Below are 19,805 nucleotides of genomic sequence, written 5' to 3' on the forward strand. Positions count from 1 at the left end.
TTTATTAAAATTCATTGTTGATTTTTATTTATATTAAAATTTAGATTTTAATTCATATCAATCAAGGCTTTATTAAAAAAAAAAAAAAAAAAGGCTGCTCAATCAAAAGTTTTTCCCAGACTTTTCTTCTTTTCCTATTCAAGGAGTCCATAGTCCACTGCTGTGTTCCTCGTCAAAGTTGAATTCAACTCTCAAATCAAATAAATATTAAAATAAAACTACAGAATCTTTGAAAATTCAACGCAAACAATAATCACTTTAACCTGTTTAATTTTTAATAAGGAACAGTTCTCCACGAGCTGTTGAAAATCAAGTCTTCTCTTCCTTTTCTTCCTCGCTTATTGCCATAGTCAAGACAAATTTTGACAATCGAACGTTTGATCCGTTCTCTATATATAGATTTTCTATTTGGGGTTAGGTTTCTTTCTCTACAAGAATCTTGTATCAAACCTACCTTTTCTTTCATGGGCTGTGTTCGAATTGTCCAATTGTTGTTCAAGAATCATCGTTGATGCTCCACGAGGTTGGTTTTTATCATTGGAGAATTATTGGCTTTTTGGTTCCTATACTTAATTTCTTGATGTTCAGAATTGATTGATTCTGTGGGAAAATTGAGCTGTTGAAATTTAAAATTTTCTTGGATTTTGGGGGTTTAAATTTCTTTTCAATCTTAGGGTCTGCTGGGGTCTGGATTTGGTTGTCAAGATTTTGGATAATTTAAGGGTTCTGAGGAAAAGATTTACATAGTTGATCTCAATTGGAAAGAAGATAATTCAAGAATTTTGATTGTTGTGAAGTGAAATATACAGATTATACTAAAGAGTTAAGTGATGGATGTAGCAAATGGCGGTTCTAATGCGCCCGCTCCTTTTCTGGTTAAGACATATGAGATGGTAGACGATCCTTTGACGAATCCTGTTGTTTCTTGGAGTCATACTGGGCATAGTTTCGTTGTGTGGAACCCTCCGGAGTTTGCTCGAGATTTGTTGCCTAAGTATTTCAAGCACAATAATTTCTCCAGCTTCATTAGGCAGCTCAATACATATGTAAGGCCTTTGCTTAGTGCAGTTTCTTAACCCCAAATTTTTATTTTTACTTTTTACTGTATTTTGTGTTGGTGTATATTTGTGTGTGGAAGGTTTGAGTTTCAAATGGAAAATGGTAGGACATAGTGTAGTCTGCTAAATTGATCACTACTTATTGAATTTTATGGATTTTGAATTGGCAAACCATGAATATTGAACAAAAATTAATGGTGCAGGATTGATTTTGTTAACTAATGTAGTCGAGGTTAGGATACATAGTTGAAGTATCAGTATGTGTAACTATTTATAATGTGATGGATAATGAATAGAGATGAAAGATATGGTGGATTAGCATTTTGTTCACTTCATATTTATTTTTGCTTTGTAGTCTAAATTTAAGTCTTAACTTGGTTCTTGTGAGATCATTTTGCTTAAATTTCCTTACCTTGTGTAGGGTTTTCGAAAGGTTGATCCTGATCAATGGGAGTTTGCAAATGAAGAATTTATTCGTGGACAGAGACATCTTTTAAAGAATATACACAGGCGCAAGCCAATACATAGCCATTCGGGTCAGGGGAATGCAGTTCCATTAACTGATGTAGAAAGAGAGGAGCTTGAAAAGGAGATTGACAAGCTAAAACACGAAAAGGTTTTGCTTGAGTCGGAGGTTGAGAGGCGTGCGCAGGAGAATCGGGGGTATGAATATGAAATTAGATCATTAGGGCAAAAGTTGCAAAATATTGATCACAGGCAGCGGCAGTTAATGACAACCTTGGCTCAGTTGTTGCAAAAACCTAGATATGTCTCTAATCTCATGGAGCATTTGGAGTCGAATAACAAAAAGAGAAGGTTATTGGCTTTGAATTATTTGCACGATGAAGCCACCCGAGGAGATAGCCAAATCATGACTTTCCAAGCAGAGAATCCAAGTACTTCATCTCTTCCATCATTGAACTCAGAATTAGTTGACCAGTTGGATTCCTCCCTAAATTTTTGGGAGAAGTTTGTCCATGAGATCAATCAAATTCCATCTGAAGATTTTCATGATTTCAGTGTGCTCCCCCAGCCTTCACCAGTCACTATTACAGAAATGCCTGTATCATCTGGAGACTCGGATTTAATTTGCCAAACTTGCTCGCCTAAGTGTCATATAACCTCGTCTCCTTCGAGAGATCTTCATTCTTCCCCCGAGCTGGCTGCATGTTCTACTTGTGTTGACAGCCTTGCAATATCATCCATTTGCATTGCACCGTCGGGAATTGATGTGAATATGAGCCCAACTAATGTTCATGATATTGATATTTCAAAAGACCTAAAACCAGATGTAACGGTTCCCTCTGTGTCAGCTGGGCCTAATGATGTCTTTTGGCAACAGTTTCTTGTGGAGGCACCCGGTTCTGGAACTCAGGAGGTACATTCAGAAAGAAGAGATTTAGACGATACGCGAGATCCTAGTGAGTCGTTAGATGCACGCAGAACTTGGTGGAATGTAGAGAAGCTTACCCCACAGATGGGACATTTTGCTTGAGTTGAGAGGACATCTCAATGGCTGGCCAGAGGTAGTTACCGCCATTTGAAGGTTCTGATATATAAGAATGTCATAATGTTATATATTAGATGGACACCATTTTGGTCTTGAATTCACTTATATTTGCTAGTTTTCTTGTACTTTTTCTTTTGTATCTATATGATTGCAGATTACAGGTTTTGTTGAGTTATGTAGCCAGAATATTGACCGCACCTCTGGTTTTCTCTTTGTTTATGTAAATTCTACTTCTTATATGATGCTGCTAATTTTTCTTGCTGTTCTTTTAAGCCTCCATTTGGAAAGAAATTTATAAATGGTTTATAAATTCAGTCAAAGTCTATTTCAATCTGACATTCATAAATATTGCTCATTATTATACACATTTTTTTTTATAAATTTGCCAAATGGAGGCTAAGTAAATGGTCAAGCATAAGCATTTTTCTTGCATCCATCTTCCACAAGCCAATGCTTCTGAAAAGAAAACACCGAGTTCCTCAAAAGTAATTGAGGTTCTGTTAGTGTGACCATTTAGAATTGCAGTAAGGAAAAATGAGAGAAAAACGCATCTCTTTCTGGGCCTTGTGGGACGTGAAGGGCATAATAGAAGATTGCCCTCCTGGTAAGGAGCAGCGGAAAAGGTGCTGTCATCTATCTCAACGAGTTTCCCGAGGCATTGGAACTCCAGGCCAGCGGGTGCTATATCAGCTAATTTACTCCGTTTGCACCACTTTCTTGTGGGATTCTCTCTCTCTCTCTCTCTCTCTGTATATGTCATACCTCATCCCCTTCATGTATGATGCTGAGACTGCCTGCAGGTTGCAGTTTTCGGCGTCTTTGTGGCAAACCTTTTGGTGTCCTATATTATTCTTTCACAAGCATCTAATTGTGCAGAAGTAGCTATTGCAATCCTTCATCTGTTTTTACTCTTCTGAGAGAGAGGGGAACTGAGAAGAGAGTGTTTGGAAATTTTCACCACCGGGATTTGGAGAAGAAACAAAATATAAAATAATCAAGAAGATAAAAGTAAGAAGAAAATCATAATGAATATGAAGGCTCAAATACGACGTTACATCGTTGTTTTCAAACGATATTTTCCCCCTCTTGAATACAAATTTTGGTGCTTAAAGTGTCTCACGGCAATGATTTGAAGGATTGATCTTTTGTAGAGAATTAATAGTTAAACACTTCTATGAATTCTCCAAAACTTGAAGAACACAAAAGGAATATTGAATATAGATGAGAAGACTTTGATTCTTCTTTGTGGAATGAAGATTATGATTACAAATGTCATCAAGTGTTTTTCTTAATGTTAGAATGATCATTAACCACCTATTTATAGCCATGAAACATTGCTATACGAAGTGGTGCCAAAGTATTAGTGAAAGACCGCCAAATTTGAATCAAAAACCGCCTCCAACACTACCATGCGACCGCATGGTATATTCCCATGTGGTAATATAGTTTATACAAAGCCCGGCTTCCATGTTTCGGTTAATGGCCATCGACCGCACAGCTTTCACATAGGCCAAAGAATTGGCTCCCATCTCATCTTTCTTTCCACACTCGTGTTTATTGATTTATCGAACAACATTTTCTATCAATCCCCCACTTGTTCAAAATTCAATAAACTCTCATATTCAAAATATACAATACTCATGCTTAAGGATTATATCTTTTGATTTGAATCTAACCATAGTGTAATCCAAACAAAATAAAGTTGGAATCAAAGAGCGTGAAGTTTTGAGCCAGTTATTCCATGTGACAATACTGGTAAGGACACACACACACACACACACGAGCATTACGTGTTTTCAAGTTCCTTAATCTCACTTAGTGCTAATATGACATTGCGCTTATCATTTTTAACAAACTTTTAAGAGAAAAACTCCAACTTTCTATCGAGGGCACCACCTCGAAGTTCGTTTAGATAAAGTTCTTTCAGCACCTTTGTTACTTTTAGAGGTACTTTTATTTTTTGCATTGAACTTTATTAAGAGTTTAAAACTCAACCTCACTTTAGTAACAACCAACATTATTTTAATTATCGCGAATTTATATAATGTTGAAACTATCCACATATCAAAGGACTTGTTGTTACCCTTTGAATCCATGGATTACCTTTTGAGTAATGACAAGTAGGATTGCCGTCATTGGTGGACCTTTTTAGGTTAGGAGTTTTAACTCATCCTACTCAAAGTAGAAGCCTCTAAATTTCTATTTATAGGTTTTAGTTTAAAGCATCCGCTAAATTCTCTACGAAAATTATTTCATTTTTGATAATTTCCTTTGCAATGTTTTGTCTAAGACTCATATGTCTAGACTTTTATTATTTGTGACTTAAGTATCTTATCAAATATAGCTAGTCAACGATCGATTCATTCGATATATACAACTTGTCACCGTTAAGAAAATCTTTTATTTCTCACTCGCTTTATTTAAAGTTTTATTTATATCCAAACATGGTTGGAAGATTTCTATCAATCATTGTACTAGTTAATCACTTTTGCTAGTGGATTTCATATATGGGTATTTGATTCACATCATCGATTTATTTCAATGATCTTTAAATATTGCCATTGGTTCCATGATCAACCATTTCATCCACTTAGGCTTGGTGTATTTATCTTTGTAAAGGATTTTCTATATTTTCTCTTTCATAGATATTTTTCTATGATTAGAAGGTAATAGTAACCTTTTAAAATAAGTTACCCCCACAATTCTTTAATTAGAAATACATATGCAATTTAGAAATATTGCATCCCTGTCTTTTGAACTTCTCATGCAAATTCACAAGCATTTAATGTTAACCACCACACTTCGGGTTATATTCGAACGTAGAGTTCATCAATATGTTAACCCTCGCTTTTGGGATTATACTTGAACTGAGAGTTTATTAACTCTTTTATAGTTCAATTCACTTATCACTTAGAAAATATTCGTGAAAGTTTAGATATTATCAAATAGTAGTCGTTAGGTCACTATGTGCTTCAAACTTACTACTTTAATTTTTTTATCATACAATTTGATCAAGGTCATCTCATAGACCGACTATACTTTTCCAAGCTTAAACCAAATTCAATTGGTTTCACGATTATAGTCAAATTCAACAACTAATAAGACTGAGCTTCTTGATCTACAAAATTGCGATTTATCACTTTCACAAGACAGCATTATATCACACTGAATAACAAGATACATATTCACTTTATTTTCCATAGATGAAAATAGGCACCATTTAATGGTTTTTGAATTGAAAAGATACAAATCTCTATTGGCATCCGTTCCCAAATAAACCGACAACCAAAATGGTTGCAAAATAGCAACTGTTTTCATGCCAATCAACAATTCAAAATTCTTGGCCTTTCTTACACCAAATAAATGGATACAATGGGATCACATTGTTTTGGTACCAAATTTAAGAAACCAGAATTCAGCAATTTAAATTTGAATGCAAACTTAAATTTCGTACATACTCCAATGCAATTAGAATGAAAATTACTTGTGGAATTTGCCAAAATATGCAAAATTCTGAAATAATATATTATAAGCACCTGGGAACAGTCACCATGCCAAATAAATCCATTTGCCACCATAATTGATTTAAGTTGCATTTAAAATGAAAAGTCATTATTTAATAAAACTGCCATATGCACTTGTTTAAAAATAAACCAACTTCCATTCAATTTGATTAACAATTACAGCCACATAATAATTCACTTTAAAATAATTTGCCATCAAAATTGTGCACATTTAACCATATGGAAGGACGTCAAAATATGCACTCTCAAGTGAGCACAAGCGAGTAATATATTTCCAAATATTCTCCAACCAAAGGAACATACAACTTCCTCACATGCACTTTACTCAAAATAGAATAAACACTTATATACACCAATTAGTGAATATCATATAAAATGATGAAATATTATCATATTCAAATATCTCATACAATTTTTTTTAGCATGTCTTTCATACTCAACATGCAGTAAATTTAGCGAAGTAGATCATAGATCACATAAATCTTTCAATGTTATGTTGATACCCAACCAACACATAATAATTTTTCATTAGCCTCTATTATCCCCATAAATTGCATATAAGACCAAATTCCATAAATAAAGCATATTCTAAGAATCATACATGCTGTAATTCATCAAATATATCAGACAAGAAATTTATATAACTATGCAATTCATAATTGACACAATATTTTGCATCCTTTATCTAATAGGAAATTCTAGATGATCATGAAAAATTCATTAGGGATATCTTCATTGATAACATGCATATATTTTCACAAAACATCTAAATTGCATGTGAGAAGATCATTATATCGACTTATCTAAGTGGAATTTTAGAAGATAAATGAATATCACCGGAATTGAATTCATTTCTTCGATGAAATAATTTCTTTTCAACCTTTCCAGATCTCTTTCGCCAAATAATTGTTGATTTCGGTAGCGTCGCCAAATCTGAAATTAGAATGTAGGAGTTCTTCAATTCCATCAACAAAAACTTCAATTTGTACTATCCTTCACAAGAAGTTCGCCCATCAAATATGCCAACCAGGATCTGGATTTCATTAACTTATCTTGCCAAAGTGATTTCGTTCTCCATCGCACAAAATATTATTTAAGATTGTTGGAAAATTTTCCTCATCGGGGTTTGGAGAAGAAATAAAATATAAAATAATCAAGTAGATTAAAATAAGGAGAAAATCATAATGAATATGAAGGCTCAAAAACATCGTTGTCCTCAAACAATATTTGCTCCATCTCGAATATAAATTTTGGTGCTTAAAGGGTCTCACGACAAATGATTTAAAGGATTGATCAAGCCTTGTAGAGAATTAATACTAAACACTTGTAAAAATTCTCCAAAACTTGAAGAACGCAAAGGAAATACTGAATATGGATGAGAAGACTTTGATTTCTTCTTTGTGGAATGAAGATTATGATCACAAATATTATCAAGTGTTTTTCTTAATGTTAGAATGATCATCACCTATTTATAGCCATGAAACATTGCTATATGAAGTGGTGCCAAAGTATTAGTGAAAGGCTGCTAAATTTGAATAAAAAATCGCCTCTAACACTACCATGCAACAACATGTTGTATTCCCATGCGGTCGCATGGTTTATACAAAGCCCGACCTCCATGTTTCGGTTAATGGCCATGCGACCACATGGCTACCGCATAGGGCAAAGAATTGGCTCCCATCTCCGCTTTCTTTCCACACTCATGTTTATTGATTTATTGAACAACATTTTCTATCAGAGAGAAGCTTGGTTGCATTCTTTGAAAGCTCTCGATATCAAGCCATAACACTTTATTTTGTAGTGAACTGAGGCCGTTCCAGATGCTAGAGGTAGAATAACATATAGTAAATTCAACCGAGGAAAAAATTGTGTGTCCTTGGAACCATGGTAAGAGTCGAGTTTTCTTTGATGTGTTCATCGCTTTCCTTAAGACTGAAGTTGTTCTTGTTGTTATATTTAATCGGTAGTGTATGGAGTGGAATCAGGTTCTTATATACCGTATTTGTGTTTTAGACACCGAATTCACACTTACCATATTTGGCAATTGCTTATCGTATTTGGCAGCTGCTTACAGTAGTTGTTTACTACTCACCGTATTTGACAGTGTAACTCACCGTATTTGACAAGCAGTCACCGTATATGACAGTGACCGTATTTGGTAGAGAATTAAACATAGAATTTCCACAACTATTTGTTTTCATACAATGACTTCAGATAACATAGAATTAGGTGTTTGTTTTCATATAATTTGCACAAACACAATTTCAAAATAAATTCAGATAAATTTTTTCTTAATTATTTTTTCACAAATTACTTAGATACAGACTACTATCTAAATCACTATTTGAATAAGAATGACAAATTATATTATTTGCAGAAACATAAAAGTAGTATAAATTTCAGAAAGTTAAATGAAATCTGAAAGCGTGTAGATTTGCAAATAATTAAAGCGCAGATACTCAAACTGAAAGCATATATATTTGGAAATAAACTTTTAACCTCGAGACATGTGTAAACACAGTTTTCTTAAGACAAATTCGTCCCCTCACCGTAGTGCTAGAGATTTAGTTCGAGCGCCTATCTCCCAGGATACAACGGTAACCAGTAGAATCCGAGCATCGCAATTCTACTTCGACGAACTAGGCAAGTGTTTGAACAATATTACTTTACTGGAATGGACATAGGAGGAAACGAAACAAAATAGAAAATAGAACTGTACGAAGCAGACGAAAATTGCAGTGTATAAATTGCTGAAAATTGAGTGAAATTATACAGACTGAATTTGATCATTAGTTTCCGCATTAACCATTGCAGTTTTAGGAATTTCAGACACTCAAAAGTCATTTGGAAAAATCACAAAAAACGTGAACAATCCAAACTGGCCAGTTTTTGCTATCTCAGTCCGCAGGTCGCGCCCGTACGCAAATTCAAGGTCCGAAGGCTATTTCTATCCATGATTTGCACTCCCTGCGCGAGCACGTGGAGAGAGCCTCTATGTTACACATGATCATACCATTTCAATGCATAGTCATATATAAAGTGGTTTTGATTTCCATATTTTTTCTATGTGGGACAAAGTTAATTATAGTTTTCCCACCAACCTAGACCATTTCCAATGGTCCACTTTAAACTCTAGTTTCTCATTCACCCGAACTTCATTTTTGGCAAATAAATACATGACTTCAATGTTCTCGCGGAGGAGAACACATATCAACTTTGATATTTCAAGTTGGACCAACGAGTCCCACCAAAAATTGTACCAAAAGTGAGCGTTCACTCATTTTTTTCCAACAATTCTACCGCTAAAAAGTAAATTATTCTTTACCAGCTTCATTTTGTAGATTTTGGCTCGGGTATTTGAGACTTGAATAATTACTAGCTTAATACAAGGACACTGAAACAAAATACACGATCATACATGTGGTCTCAAAAAGTATGAAGATGGCATTTCATCTTTGTTTCTCAATTTATTGATAGGTAAAGTTATAAGTTTATTAGCTCAAAATTAGGCTACATGTCCCTCTCCGTCTTATTTTTCTTTTTTCAAAGATGATTATTATGTCACTTTAGTGATGATTTAATTTTAAATGCTGTGAAAACAAAAACATTTTCTAAATCAACATATGTTACTTTGAGAATGAAAAATCAGTGCCTGGCTCCCTAATTCATCAAGTGATGTGGTTATGGATCATCAACATTTGAGAGTATAGTTTTAAATTTATACCACGGAAGCTCTCAACATGAACATTAAAATTATACACAACTTTTACTTGACTTAAGGTTAGAGATCAAACCGTGAAATCATTTAAAATTATATTGTTCCGACTTGAAGTCTTATTTGTGACCTGACCCTAATTTTCATATTTACATGCTTGTTTAATAAAACTTTTGTTTATTAAAAAACTGATCAAACTATGTGCTTATTTGGTAGGAATTTTGATAATTGATTTTTTGACCGTTAGAGATAAAGTGAGTCTTACGAGAGAAAAATTCAAAAATAACAGTTGGAATAGTAAAATAACGGTCAAAAAATTGATTTTAATTGGTTTTTAAACTGTACTAAACAAGCTCAATATTTTAACTATACATTTTGTTGGATTTACACTTTTATATACTTTTCAACATATATTTAGAGCCTGTTTGACAATCATTATTGTAGAAAAGTAGTTTTGAATATTGATTTTTAGGAATGTGTGTGATTAAAATATTGAAAAATTTTTTTGGTATACATGTGAAATTTTTATTGTATAAATATATGATCAAATATGATCATATAGCAAATCATAAAATAAATTGCACTTCATCAAAATATACCAACTTTTATCAATTTTACTGATGCTGTGAACACAGTAAGCAGTAATTTCTTATTTATGGTGTAAACGTTGTTTAGTGTTCCTTGACCTTGAATTAAATAATTCGTTACCAAAATTGTCAACAGCCTAACCGACGACAGAAATTTCTCAGAGACCAAACATAACCTTCCTTGTTACACCCATTATGAAGAAAATACAGATCCGATCAAATCGTAAATCACATAAACTCGTCGATCAGAGAGAGAAAAAGAAAAAAAAAAAAAAACCAGGTCATATTTTCTGTTAATTTCTTCAAATCTATCAATTAATTCGGGTATGTTTCTGCAGATTTTTTGATTCATAGTTACTTCTTCTTGCCAGTGTCAGTTCCCCTCCTCTTTCTTTGCTGACAAATGTTTGACTTTATGTTATATTCTGTACTGTATTTGAAAAATAGTATCTTTTATAGTTCTGGATCACGCACATTTGTTATCAGATTTGCGTTCTGGGTTTTTACTAATTGAATCTTAGATTTTGGGCTTTCTTTTGTTGAAAAATCTGATTAAACTCTTTCTGTATCGATTAGCTTTCTGGGTTTTCTTTTGTCTGAAACATCTGATTTAACTTTTTGGTGTTTCCTGTATTGATTTAGGTTGCAAGACTGGAACTTTTGAAATATACGACTCAGATTAAATTTTTCGTTTTGTTTTCAGGTTTAATACTTAAACTTAATTAATTCTGAGCTCAGAGAAGTTTGCATTATTTGCTGTTTCACCACATCAAGAGAAAATATTATGTGGCTCCAGCAATTATGTGGTTTAGATTTTAGGATTTCAATGGCCTGAACTGGATTTGATGATACCAAAGGCAATGATAGAGTTTGGTTCGAATACTGAAAAAGTTGAAGAAAGTGAAAGTGACAATTTGACTAGTGAAGATAAAAGGTCATTGATTAGGCGGGATCCCTCATTCTCGGGCTGGAGTGAAGAGGATGGGAACATCCAGTTATCTCTATCAGAAAATGAGGATGTAAATTCTGAGGAATTCAATTTTGAACAGAATTTGGTACAACGGAGTGGGTTGGAAAATGCATATTTAGGGGGAGAGAGACACCATTCAAGCAAGCTCCAGTTAGGGATGGATCGTAGTAGTGATGTGGACGATGCATCCACTAATGATTTGAGAAATGGGAACAAGAATTATGAGCCCTTTGATATTGAAAATAGAGTAAAAAATGATCACAGATATTCTAGTACTGGGGCAAATGGCTCTGGTTACATGGATTACCGTGGTACATCGAGGTCAAATTCGAAGAACTCTATTTCTGTTGCTGATCTTCTGCAAACTTTGTTTTTTATACTCATGTGGTACACATTCAGTACATTCTTGACACTGTAAGTTCTTCCTGTGCTTAATCAAAATATTAGATAGATGTTTTTGTCCTATATTATCATACGCATTGGTACTTTAAGATGATGTTATTTATTTATCTTTTTCCAATGGAGCAGGTATAATAAAACTCTATTAGGGGATCATCTAGGGAAATTCCCTGCTCCCTTACTGATGAATACTATACACTTTACAATGCAAGCTGTTTTGTCAAAGGCCATTACTTGGTTTTGGTCTGAAAGATTTCAATCCTCTGACATGTCATGGAGGGATTACTTTATGAGAGGTAACAGGAAAATCACTCCCTTTACAATTATTGATCCATATTTGGATTCTTTAGAGCCAGCATACGATGTTTCTCATATCCCTTAATTAGCGTTAAATAAAGTAATTATGTTAATGATTTCTGTACTGTGACTGTCCCTTCATACAATGGCTTTCATAGGTTTTATTTTCTGAAAGCCTTTGTGACTGAGTGTTTTCAGTCCTTTTCTCTTTTAAGAAAATGCAAGATAAATTAAGTCAAAAATCAAAAATAATTTTTTGAACTGATTGCTTGGTCACTGCTTGATGTTGATTCATCTTTCCATAAGGTCTCGAAGTATTGCACGTTTGCGTGAAAGTGATGTTTTCTTTGAGCATAGCGAACGCTGAACCTCAAATTAATGTCTGAGCAGTGCCCAAATGAGTTCTCTCAGCATATTTTAGTGTGATTCTATATAGTTTTAAGGAATATAATGCCCCCATATACCTTATGGTTTCTAAGTTTCTATTTCTCACTATAGGCTTCACATTAATTAGGTACAAAGTACTTGATGGGTTATTGCTTCATTGATTCGCTCCATGTGCATGCATATCAATACATCATATGAGCAACTTCATTTTCATCTTTGTCCTCCTGAAGAAGAGCAACTTAAATGGGAAACTGCAGTGGACGAGTATTTTTAACTGTTTGTTTTACGCAATAGATCATGGGCAGTTTGATGCTTTTGTAGAATTCTTAAGCAAACTTAGTAGGACCTTTGTTTATCTTCCGATCTACTTTGTAACATACATGTTAATAGTTTCCACTTAATTTAATTTAGAGATTTAAAAACTTATTCATTTAACGTATGGGAACTTGGCTTCATTTTTGAGTCAAACTGGAGCTAAAATTTGGCTTTACATTAGTTATATGATTTTAAATTTATTTTTATTTTTTTGTGGTGGAAATTTTTCCTTCAATGGCTCTAGATTGTTTATTTTGCTGCATCTACTTATGTTTGCTTAATGTTGATGATGTTGAAAAAGTATACAACACTTAAAAAAACTATTTTTTCTTGTTATTTACTTATGTGTTCCCTCTCAGTAAAAAATGATCCACCCATTACTTTTTAGGCTCTGTTATTTGTATTGACTATTGAGCACTATATATGCTGATAATATTTAGAGTGCTTCTAGAGTGTGTGAGGCCTTACTTTCTAACTGATGTAAGAGGCATGAGTTAGATTCGTGCATCTAATACTTCATCTAGGCCCTATATGTGTTTCACATAAGAATTTGAGAATTTCAAATTGCAAGTATTGGATTTATCTCAGCTTTTAGACTGTTAGAATTGAATTTATATCCTCGCTTTTTCTTAATTAGACTTTCCTATTATCATTAACTTCTCTAACAACTAATGCTACAGATGGCCTTTGCCTTTCACAGTTGTACCGACGGCCCTCGGCACTGCAATGGATGTTAATCTGAGCAATGCATCCCTTGTTTTCATCTCTGTTACATTCGCCACTATGGTCGGTCATCTTTCCTCACCATCTTTTACCACAATAATCACTGTTTGATTAAGTCGCTTCAAGTTGGAACTGGACAATGGTGTCTAGGCCTTGAATCTGTGTGGTCTTGATTCAACTTTCTTCATGTATGTATCACGTAGGGAATTGATAAACCAGCATGTCTAAGACAATATATATAAACTTCTAGTCTGAAGAGACTTACGAGAGCTAAGAAACATAATGTTTTACTGAGAATTAAAAGTTGTCACAGAGATTATGCAACAGTATTTATAGCAAGTCATACGATGTGTACGTTCCAGCTGGCAAAAAGACAATCATGTTCTAAATGAACCAAGTCACGTTTACATGTCTTAATTCGTAAGACTAAAACTGTACAAATGCCTTGCAGATTTAAAAAAAAAAAAAAAAAAAAAAAAAAAAAAAAAAAAAAAAAAAGAAAAGAAAAGAAAAGAAAAGAAGAAGACCCTACCACTGCACATGCTGAATCACTAATAAAACCAAAGTAAATTGTATCTGTATGCTTGGCTCATTTTTGATTGCCCATTGCGTATTAGGCTTATTCATACACTTACCACAATTAGTTCATAGTCATCTCTATATATTTCAAGTGAGTTGCAAGACTCTGGGCCCATTTGATTTAAGAGCTTATACAATGTTGTCGGTCTTAATATTTAAAGCAACTGATGATCTATTGTAGGGTATCTTTTCCCTTGTATCTATAAAATGTCTTTAGTAGCATATTATTTTTCTTAGCCGTTATCTTGCTATGGCAGTGTAAATCAGCAGCACCAGTATTTCTTCTTATTTTTGCCTTCGCATTCAGGTATTTCTCTAAAAATTGACCTAATTGGATTACTTTAGTAACTCCCAAGTATATGGGTTAAGATCATTTTTGTTGGAACTCAAACAGATCTTTTTATCTTTCTTTTCATATTGTTTTTGTGTGATGTGAAAGACCAATTTGTCATGCAATATGTAGATTATTTTAAATTTGATAAAATGCTACATCAAAATGATTTCTTGTTTCAATGTTTTACTAGTAATTCTCCTGTAGAAGTACAATCTCGATGGACTAGATTACACAATAACACAATATGGTAGTTGTTTAGTCAGTTTGCTGGAATATTTCCAGAAGACCATGGTTCCTGAACCATGAACTAATGAAAAGAAAAACTGGACATGAGTAAAATGTGTCACAAGTCCTGCTACATGTTCCCATGAACTTGGCTCTTGATATATGCTTCTCATTTAGATGTTTTATTGTGTTGGATGATAATATTACATGACCTAAACTACACGAACAACTTATTGTTATGGATTAATAATTATATGCAAGAAAACTTGTCCACACCAATAATATCTAGGAAAACTGAAACTTCTAATAGTCAACAAGTCCTGCTACATGTTATCACAAATACACCATTAACTTGGCTCTTGATACATGCTTCTCATTTAGATGTTTCATTGTGTTGGGTGATAATATTACATGACCTAAACTACACAAACAACTTTAATGAATTAATAATTATATGCAAGAAAACTTGTCCACACCAATAATATTTAGGAAAACTGAAACTTCTAATAGTCACCAATTCCCCATGAAGATGAATGTTGTCTCTTAAAGCGAGTACGCTTTCTTATAACAAAGTTTGACTGGCCAGATCTTTTAGTGGTCTGCATCACCAGATGCCAAGTATAACATAACTGATAAAAAATTGTGATTCAAGGAGGAAGGTTTAGTCGGACAAGGATGTGCAAAGTTAGGACTAAATATATACCTGAAATGGTAGGCATGGCACCTGCAGGAGATTGGATAAGAAAAATTCCATATTGTATGAAGATCTTTGAGTCTCTGGAAGTAGTGGGGAGAAAGAGCGATGTAGCATATATAGTTTGCTTTTAGAAGTAAACAAAGATGAATGCTTGCAGTTTAAGAAATAGCTAAGACCAAGATGGCTGGCTCCATAATTTATACGAAGATGGTTGCAATGATTTAGTTAGAATGCTTCTTAGTCAACTTTTGGAATTCCAAATTACTGTACTTTTTTCTGTTACCCTTGCATATGAAACGTGACAATTTTCTGGTAGTTGTACTATAGTTTTTTTTTTTTTTTTTTTGGGATATATACATTCCATGCATCTTCTATTGTTTCTGAGTTAATATGGCTTTTAACCTAAAATACCTTTTATGAAGACTGGAGTCTCCAAGTGTTAAGCTGCTTGGTATCATGTTAGTCATCTCTGTTGGAATATTATTGACAGGTATGATACTGCATCATATGTTGGGTTTTGTTATATACAATTTAATGCAATGCTACTGATCATATAGCTATTATAGGGGAGATTTGAGTCAATCATGAAGAGTTTTTATATGTATAATTGGAGAATTGCGTGTTTTCTTTTGTAATTCAAAGTTTTATTAATATGGGGAATTTGTTGCGATTCCTCAATTTACCTTTTTTGTTTACTGGGATGCATCTCACTGTGTCAATTAGTAAAGGACAGTGATAAGTTTGACAAGTTCACAATCTTATTGTTGTTATTTCTCTCTCCCTCTTGCTCTCTCTCTGTCTAGTTGCTTGATGGAAGATGTTATCTGTCAGAAGCTGGATTTGACATCTTGCAATAATTGATTCTATGACATGATTCACATATTTTCCATGTACATTTGCAAATTAAGACTACCTTGAATACTTTTACAAGTAGGAAGTTTATGAATTTTATCATTACATGCAATATTGGTATACCTAAACAGAACAAAGTACCTAATTTTTCTTCCATGGCCAACAGAAGTCGTCTTATTTTAATCTTCAAGGCTTTACTATTCAAATGACTAAGGTAGTTGATTTCCTTGATTACTTATTTTTCTGTTTTTACTTTATATTTTTCTTCTGTCTTAATTGCGATAAACGTTTATGATTGTGCCAAAAATTCTAAAATTATTTTATTCCTGTTTCAGATGCTTTTAATCATGTCTTTGCTTTACCTATGACCTGTTTTATACATAATTCAGTTGCAAAGGGGACGGAATTTGAGTTTTGGGGTTTTATCTTCGTTATGCTTGCTGCTGTTATGTCTGGTTTTCGCTGGACAATGACCCAGATCCTTCTTCAGGTGAGACCAGATGCTCATATCTGTACTGGTTTTTGAACATGTTTTGCTCTTACTATTATTTTCGATTCTCATGTTACATGTGCTCACAATAATTTTTGTGGTCTTGGACCTTTGTTCATCAATTGATTTGTGCTGATCTCTAAACTGGAATGAAGAAAGAAGTATATGGTAAGCTTCAGAGGTATCCCCTCTTTTAATGTAAAAGTTATACTAAACGATACTGCTATTAAATTGTTTGTATTTGCATCTATATATTCAGCATAAGCTTGTTTGCTGAATAAAGTTCAGTTTTAATATATTTAGTTCAGTAATAATTTCTTTTTCCAATTCTAGTTTTTCTAGTTTTCACCACAAATCTATCTTAAAACTTAGCCTGTGTTTGTCTTCCATTAAAATGAGTTTTTTTGGGGGAAAATATTTATTTTATTTTATTTATTTTGGAATAATGTGTTGTTAATAAGTGGAAAAAGTTTTGAGTTCACGTGCAAAATATTTTATTATGTGAATGTGTAGTTGAAAATGAGTTTGAGAAAAAAGAGTTTTGATTTAACGGAAGACAAGCAGGGGCCTCTTCTCATCTCAACCACACTTAAATTTGTTAAATAGCCATAAATTTAATTCCCCATGGTATTTCCCTTTTTTTTTTAATTTTTATTTATTTATCTTTTCTTTTTTTTTGCCCCCCATAGACTTTAATCCCGCAAAATTCTCGATCAAGTAATAGCTTAGGAACAGGCCCTGTTAATTCAAATAGAATTAATCCCGAGCTGCATTATCTCAAATTTCTCCTCCCCTCCATGAAGTATAATGCCTATGTAGTAAAATTTTTTGCACATAGGTATTTTATGATCTCCAATATTTACTGCCTCTCTGCATGTACTTGCACCTTTATTAGAATTATACTCCACACAGGGCACCTTTACTAGTATTTAAAAGGTGACATAGCATTTTGATATTTCCCTTTTATTCGTAGATGTCCTTGCTTAGCTCTGATAATGATTCCTCAAATGTCCTTGCTCAATCTATATATAATTAAAGCAAATGGATATTGACTTAAAGCTGAACATTTATGCAACTTTCACAGTAGGCAGATACTTGGTTTTCTGGCATGTATCCTCAGTGCAGTCATGGCACCCAGTATATGTTCTTTTTTATTTTTATTTCTATTTTTTTTTTCCAACATATACTTACATATTAACTTTAGACCTCGTGAAGGTAAATATCAAAATGCTATGTCACCTTTTAAATACATCCATAAAAATTAAGAGGAATATCAGCATATGCTTTTTGTCGGAAGATGGATTATTAGATTGTATTTATGTATGTTTCACTCTGATCCTAAGGGGGTTAATCAGATTTTCTAATGTTTTAGTAATGGTGAATGGGATAATGGGCTATTTGTAGAGTGGGTCAATCAAAATCTTTAATGTTTTGTTTGTCCACTCCTAAAGCGAAATTATTAAGTCTGGAGAATTAGGGTCTACGCATACCTCACAAGCCTTGAGGTATGTGCCTCACTTAGCTTAGATGTGTGCTTCCAGAGACTCCACAAGCAGCATCCTGAAGCGTTTTTTGTTCGCTCCCTATGTAGTGCACCTTAGTCGGGATATTTTAAACAGTGCCTATATTTCTATATTGCCTTGTTTTGATGTGGTTATATGTGGACCAAAGAGCTTAATTAAGAGTTTATATTACAGAACCAGTATTTTATCTATTGGACCTCATTGGATTGCTTATATCCGACCTACTTGGACATGTCGTTATTTTATGATTTTTTATTTTTATTTTTTCTCTGTGTGTGTTTCCAGGTCTCAAAAATCCACTCACTTTAATGAGCTATGTGACCCCAATAATGGCGATTTCAACTGCTCTACTTTCTCTTATATTGGATCCATGGCATGAATTCAGAGCAAGCGATTATTTTGACAGCTCACGGCATATCGCAAGAAGTTGTTTGCTGATGTTGTTTGGTGGAACTTTGGCTTTCTTCATGGTAGGAGTCTAAATTCTCATGTTTATGTGATGAAGTTCCATTTTATATGGAAACAAAATGGGATATTGCAATAAACCATCAGATATCATGAAATTTCAAAGCATTTTCTGCTTTCCAGTTTTCTATTCTCAATGTGTTTTTCTTCTTTGAAAAGCGCATTTGATGGGCAATAAATAAATACTTTTTCCCGCTAAATTATCTCTGATTTCTCCCCTTTCTCTTATTGCAGGTATTAACGGAATACATTCTAGTATCAGTAACTAGTGCAGTAACAGTAACAATAGCTGGGGTTGTCAAGGAGGCTGTCACTATCTTGGTCTAATAGCAATTTTTTTAGCTTACTTTTCCCTGAATTTTATAAATATACTATATTGTGCTTATAATTGTTAGTTCAAGACTTTGTTCTTACCTTCAACGTATTAAATTTCACATCTGTTTTGCATTAGCAGTAGGTAACACTGAGTTGCCCATTCACAAGAGTCCTCTTGATGGATTTTAGTAGATAATTGATATTCACCTTCACCATTTTCCAGTCCATGTTTTATTGAATCAGTTGTAGACTTGCACTTAATTAGTATGTTTAACCACTCGCTACGTTCACAATTGAATGATTTCCTCACTTTTAAATGGCCATAGAAATGACTTTCTTCCAGAAATTGTATTCTGTCGAAAGAAATTATTTTCATCAGTTTTCTGAATAAAGACGACAAGTTACTTCAAATTTCAAATCAACTTTGGAACATTAGACTGATGAGAAATGAGTTTTATGTAACTTCTAGAACTACTCAGTCGATCTCCTTTTGTGCAAAATTTAAAACATTAGAGTTCAACTGACGAGAAATCTAGCATTTGTTTCACATATTTTCGGCTACTTTCTGTAAGTTGATATTGATCATACATTTAAAGCCTTCTGTTGCTAGCATTGTTTTCGTTTTTAAAATAATTATTGAACATCTACATTTTAAGTCTTCTGTTGCTAGCATTATTTGAAATTTTAAACTAATTATTGAACCTGGGCAATAACATGTCAGGTTGCCGTATTCTATTTCCACGACGAGTTCACCTGGTTGAAAGGGGCTGGTCTTGTGACGATAATTGTTGGTGTCAGTTTATTTAACTGGTACAAGTAAGTAATCGTATTCTCTTGGGG

The 19,805-nt window shown here is 33.5% G+C and overlaps 2 protein-coding genes across 7 annotated transcripts in view; both read left to right on the forward strand.

Moving 5' to 3' along the window:
• Window positions 1–257: 257 nt before the first annotated feature.
• LOC111370960 (heat stress transcription factor A-4b-like) lies at window positions 258–2,826 on the forward strand. Of its 4 annotated transcripts, none has more exons than XM_022992877.1 (3): window positions 260–523; window positions 675–1,046; window positions 1,480–2,826. In XM_022992877.1, exons 2-3 carry the CDS (start codon window positions 831–833, stop codon window positions 2,551–2,553), a joined length of 1,290 nt encoding a protein of 429 aa, XP_022848645.1. In that variant the 5' UTR covers window positions 260–523; window positions 675–830; the 3' UTR covers window positions 2,554–2,826. The 4 variants fall into 4 exon arrangements, with proteins under 4 accessions (XP_022848647.1, XP_022848645.1, XP_022848646.1 ...); XM_022992878.1 differs by having other exon boundaries at window positions 810–1,046; XM_022992879.1 differs by lacking the exon at window positions 675–1,046 and having other exon boundaries at window positions 258–523.
• A 7,694-nt stretch (window positions 2,827–10,520) lies between these two features.
• LOC111370961 (probable sugar phosphate/phosphate translocator At1g06470) overlaps window positions 10,521–19,805 on the forward strand; it is an 11,033-nt gene continuing 1,748 nt past the window's right edge. For 2 of the 3 annotated variants that reach the window (XM_022992882.1, XM_022992880.1), the window contains exons 1-11: window positions 10,521–10,718; window positions 11,098–11,778; window positions 11,893–12,059; window positions 13,463–13,548; window positions 14,322–14,371; window positions 15,743–15,810; window positions 16,562–16,662; window positions 16,818–16,830; window positions 18,471–18,655; window positions 18,885–18,971; window positions 19,687–19,781. In XM_022992882.1, coding sequence (XP_022848650.1) covers window positions 11,240–11,778; window positions 11,893–12,059; window positions 13,463–13,548; window positions 14,322–14,371; window positions 15,743–15,810; window positions 16,562–16,662; window positions 16,818–16,830; window positions 18,471–18,655; window positions 18,885–18,971; window positions 19,687–19,781 — 1,391 coding nt within the window. In that variant the 5' untranslated portion in view covers window positions 10,521–10,718; window positions 11,098–11,239. The remainder of the gene's footprint in view (window positions 10,719–11,097; window positions 11,779–11,892; window positions 12,060–13,462; window positions 13,549–14,321; window positions 14,372–15,742; window positions 15,811–16,561; window positions 16,663–16,817; window positions 16,831–18,470; window positions 18,656–18,884; window positions 18,972–19,686; window positions 19,782–19,805) is intronic. The other variant, XM_022992881.1, reaches the window with a different exon arrangement.

Source organism: Olea europaea, chromosome 21 (assembly GCF_002742605.1).
Source record: "Olea europaea var. sylvestris chromosome 21, O_europaea_v1, whole genome shotgun sequence".
Classification (NCBI taxonomy): domain Eukaryota; kingdom Viridiplantae; phylum Streptophyta; class Magnoliopsida; order Lamiales; family Oleaceae; genus Olea; species Olea europaea.

What these genes read in the sequence shown, in the direction of transcription:
- LOC111370960 (XM_022992876.1), top strand. Translation starts at nt 831, where the DNA reads ATGGATGTAGCAAATGGCGGTTCTAATGCGCCCGCTCCTTTTCTGGTT. An exon ending in TTAGGCAGCTCAATACATAT is followed by an intron (nt 1,047 to 1,479) that starts GTAAGGCCTTTG and finishes TACCTTGTGTAG; the next exon opens with GGTTTTCGAAAGGTTGATCC.